At 37.0% G+C, this 4,902-nt stretch overlaps 1 protein-coding gene across 1 annotated transcript in view; it reads left to right on the top strand.

The window, feature by feature from the left end:
- Positions 1-4,902, top strand: part of ADGRG7 (adhesion G protein-coupled receptor G7) — an 82,734-nt gene that overhangs the window by 34,304 nt on the left and 43,528 nt on the right. Inside the window, exons 5-6 of the mRNA XM_006774599.2 lie at positions 543-701; positions 2,077-2,174. Of these exons, the coding sequence (XP_006774662.1) occupies positions 543-701; positions 2,077-2,174 (257 nt within the window). The remainder of the gene's footprint in view (positions 1-542; positions 702-2,076; positions 2,175-4,902) is intronic.

Below are 4,902 nucleotides of genomic sequence, written 5' to 3'. Positions count from 1 at the left end.
ATAGCCTGTGACTTTGGTTTGATTTTTGAAACGATGCTGCCATCTAGTGAAAAACCGAGAGAGAGAGAGAGAGAGAGAGAGAGAGAGAGAGAGAGAGAGAGAGATTGACCTCCAGCCCCACTAGTGACAGGATTAACATGTTGTAAGTGCCCAGCAGAGCCCGGAGGCCAGTTGGTACCTGAGGTTGTCTAGGTCACTGCTGCCCACACTATTTGCGCTGAAAAGCTAGTTTTAGAATTTCCAACCCATTGTAGACCAATAATCATGTACAGTACAATAAAAATGAGTAACTTGGAAAATGAAATGAAAAAGACATAAAATACAAATCCATTTAAAAATTATTATATGCAACAGCATAGAATTGTTATATAAGATTACAATTGTTATATAAATTATACAAGAAAAGAAACAGATAATGAAAAACTAAGTGGAGATAGAGGTGATTGAGGTTCAACTAAATTCCAGCTCATTCATTTGTAGTTGCTTGAAATGTTTCGATGTAGTTGTAAAAAGTTAGGTTTGCTTTTTTTTTTTTTAAACAGATAAATAATTCATCAAAAAATTCTTCAATTATTTCAATTGTTTCTAAAGAAGTCCAGATTTTAACATCTAATACCGATAATTTAAATCGTAAGAACATCACTTCTGCTACTAAAGTGGTTGGACAGATCTTCAACTCATCCAGAAATGCATCACCTGAGGTAAAACTCACAAGGTTTTTTAAAAAGGGAGGGGAAGAAAGAAAGAAACGCACCCCACACCTTACCCCTTATCCAGGATGCGGACGTGGGCATGATTGAGGTTGCTCAGAACCATTTTGCAGGGGACTCTTTCTGAGAGATGCTCAAAGAAATAAAGGGCTCTTTGTCCAAATATTCTCTTTGCGGGTCGTCACAACGATCGTTACCATGTTAAATCCGGAAAGCCTGTAGCAAACAGCTCTGTTTCATCTTATTAATATGTTTACCAACTGCACTTGGCCTCAGCATCCCTATTCAACTCCAAGTAACTGATGAAATGGTCTTCCAAGGAACTCACTTTGGAACATGATGTCTTAAACCGATCTCTTCCTGCTAAGCATATTTGCATTTCAGTTTTAGCTTTTAAAAAACTTTGGCCTAGTTTACATTTCTGATATTATAAACTGCTAACCTCTGGTACCTGAAGACAGGAACTATAGTCAACATTTATCAATTGGCACAGCTTGGGTACTGGTCAAACAAGCTATAAGCCACCAAAATGCACTGACCCAGTGTTTACCAGTTGAATATCGGCATGACCTGAAAATATCTATTCCTTTCTTCTCTTCTCTTTAAATGTTTTATTTCAAAAAATTATTTTATGTTATCCTAGCTCCTTTAGAAATTAAGGGAGATTAAAATCACAAGTTAATAAAAATGGAATTGAAAAAAATTGACCACCAAATATAGAATTTGTGGAAGGATTAGCCAGTAAAGACAGAAGGATATTAATAACCCAGAAGAGGTCAGTTAAACAGTAACCAAATGTCCAGATATCCTTTCAATGTACTCCTGATGTTTTAATTGTAAGAAAACTAGAAATAATTTTACTAACTCTAATAGGTACACTAGGTGTAACTAGTAAGTTATATTAAATATTGTAAGCTGTGATGTTCTGACAATTAAAGCCCTGCACTCTTCTTAGTTTGTGTCAACATTGATCAGCTGCCTCCTGCCCACTCCCTGTGGGGATTTGCCCGCAACCAAGGTACATGCCCTTGACCGGAATCGAACCTGGGACCCTTAAGTCCTCAGGCCAATGCTCTACCCACTGAGCCAAACGGGTTAGGGCTGTGTCTGCATTTGTATCCAAGCATCGGCTTTTGTGTTCTTGGGGATGAGGTGGAGGTTCTGTGAAGACCTTGCTCTGAGGTCAAATTCAGAGACCTAAGCCTTCTAATTGACTGCCTTAATTTATATTTTCACTATGCCTTATCTTTATTGCCATCTTCTGTAGATAAAAAACAGCCTTCAGTTCCACTTGATACCATAATAATCCATGATAATGAAGGTCATGATGATGTCCTTATGATGACTGGTGTCTTCCTCCTGGCAGGCAAAAAGAGTTGCTGTCACAACAGTGAGTCAACTTCTAAATGCCAGTGAAAACATTTTTCGAGAAGCTGCTGATGACGATGAAAAGGCCTTTTCAACGTAAGCACAATTCCAATTTGGAAAGAAAAACCTGACAAAGTGCTGTTTACTTTCATAGGTTAAAGCATTAATAGAAATGTCTTTATTTCTGTCATGGATGCGCTCACTGGCTGATTCCTATGGGATGCAGACTAAAACCTTGGCCTTCTACTGATCATCAGTGACTAGATGGAGTTAACTCCTGGTTCCAGGTGTGGCCATGGATAGGGAGTAACTGGGATGATTTAGATTAGAACTTGTTTTACTAGCCTTAGTTTGGTATGCCCAGCTGGCAGCCAGCATGCACAGCAGGAGCTCCTCATGCTCTTTTCTCAGTTTACAGAGCTGCAAATAACAGCATAACTTTGTAAGACACATTGGTGGCCTACCAACCACAACTCAGCGCTCCCCAAGATCCTGGTGTATTTTGATTAAACGTTTCCATGGTTACATTGAACAACAAAAGGGATCCAACTCTACACCTGATTTCTTTCTTCTTGACTCCTATGTTCTGGATTTCTTTTGGATGTATATTTAAACTGAAACTCATGTACTTTATTCATAGAGGCCTCCCATTAGGATTCACTGTGTGTGTGTTTTATCATATATATAGTCTTCTTAACTCTTTTAAAATTTAAGTAAATACGCATGCTCATTATGGAAAAATAAAAAATATATAGATGAGAAAATTTTTAAAAAATCATTCTGCCTTTATTAACCTGTTGGTATATATTCTTATAAAATTTTTTTCTCTGTATGTGCATTACATTACATAATCTATTGGTTTAAAACTTGTTTTTTGTCACTTAATAATAGTATATAAACATTTTTATATAAATATCTATACATCCACATCATAAATTTTAGATTATTGCATAAATGAGTGAATTTTTTATTTAAGAAGTTCTCTGCCACTGGACATTTAGATTCCTTTAAGTGTTTTAATATTTTCAACAATCAACATTCTTGTACATAACCTTTGTTTGCATGAGACATTATTTTGTTGGGAGAAATTCCTACAGATAATTCTCAATTTTCTCATTATTATAACCAGTACCTGTGTTACAGAAGACCAAAGAAATACCAACCACACTTCCTAGAGAAAGGGAGGGACCTCCTTTATTAACACTAGTGCAGTGGTTGGCAAACTCATTAGTCAACAGAGCCAAATATCAACAGTACAATGATTGAAATTTCTTTTGAGAGTCAAATTTTTTAAACTTAAACTATATAGGTAGGTATATTGTTATTAACTTAATTAGGGTACTCCTAAGCTGGCCTTTGCTAAAAATATCCTCAATCTGATTGAGGTACATTCGATGAGGTCAACCCCTTCCAACTCTCCCATCCACACTTGTCTTGTATACTCGTTTTGTCTATCTCCACATCTTCTTTCACTCCACAACGTTCCCTAACATTAACTTAATAAATTTACTTAAAGTTTTAAGTCTTAGTTAAACTATAGGTACATTGAATAAAACTTGATATCATACTTAATAACAATATTATTTATTGATAAAATTAAATTTTTTACAATTTACCTTACAGTATCCATAAAATTAAATCATGACAATGACTGACAAACACTAATGTGAACAAATGGCCTTGCATCTCCTTGGAAAGTTTGGGTAAGTCAGGTTTGTACGTTGTTGTTTTTAATTTTAGGCACGATACCAGGTTCTCATCAATAAGACAACTTCTCAATTTACTCTTGATAAGGTTCATAGTTGAAAATGATTGTTCACATAAATATGTAGACCTGAAAGAGGAAAGAATAGCAAACGCTAGTTCTTTCAGTTGATTATATGAGTCAGGAATACTATTCCAGGTGTTAAAAATCAACATATCTTCCTTCTCCAGGTCTTTCAAAGCAGACCACTTGTGCTGTGAACTAAGTTCACATTTGTTTTTCTCCAATATTCCTATATCAGCACAAAGACGTTCAAATTTCGAGCTCCACAGTTCTATGTTTTTTAAATCCAGCAATTGCATTTCAAAGTTGCCAATGTCAATATTAAAGGGAGAAAAATTTAATTCTGTTACAGTAGCATTGAGAGGTTTTTTTTAACAAAGGCTAACGTTGCTTTGCTGTTTCTGAATTCCTGAAACCTGTTGAGAAAAGCTTACCTCATATTTAAAATACCGCATGTGGTATTTTGTGGAAGAGCCACACTCAAGGGGCCAAAGAGCTGCATGTGGCTCGTGAGCCGTGGTTTGCCGACCACTGCACTAGTGGACTCCGGGAATAATTTCCAAATCAGAGTGAAGAAACTTGCAGAGAGCCTGTCTGTATATATCCCGCAGGGGTCTTTGTCTGCAGATACGCCCCCTACCCCCTTCATGGCCCTGCAGGAAGGCCCCCAGGTGTCAGGCCACATCAGATGATCTGTCCTGGGGCCAGCGATAACAACCCCACCCACTCCCGCCAAGGGCAGTGCATTGTTCACAGTTTTTATGACCTGACGCACCTTGCAAGACCAGTTTCTTCACCTGTTGAGTCTTTAAAGTAGAAAAAGCACAAAAGCATGAAATAGAACATTCAAAATATTATAATTCTGAGAGAGGATGGTGAAGGTTGTGCAAACAGATTAATTGGTGTGTTGTATGACTTCAAATTTCTAGGAGTGTGGTTACTCCCTTTTTTAAAAAAAAATCCTTACCTGAGGATATTTTTCCATTGATTTTTAGAGAGAGTGGAAACGAGAGAGAGAGAGAGAGAGAGAGAGAGAGAGAGAGAGAGAGAGGAGAG

This window comes from Myotis davidii, unplaced genomic scaffold (assembly GCF_000327345.1).
Source record: "Myotis davidii unplaced genomic scaffold, ASM32734v1 scaffold1628, whole genome shotgun sequence".
Lineage (NCBI taxonomy): Eukaryota > Metazoa > Chordata > Mammalia > Chiroptera > Vespertilionidae > Myotis > Myotis davidii.
The sequence above is the reverse complement of the archived record's forward strand: the minus strand, read 5'-3'. Positions and strand labels throughout refer to the sequence as shown.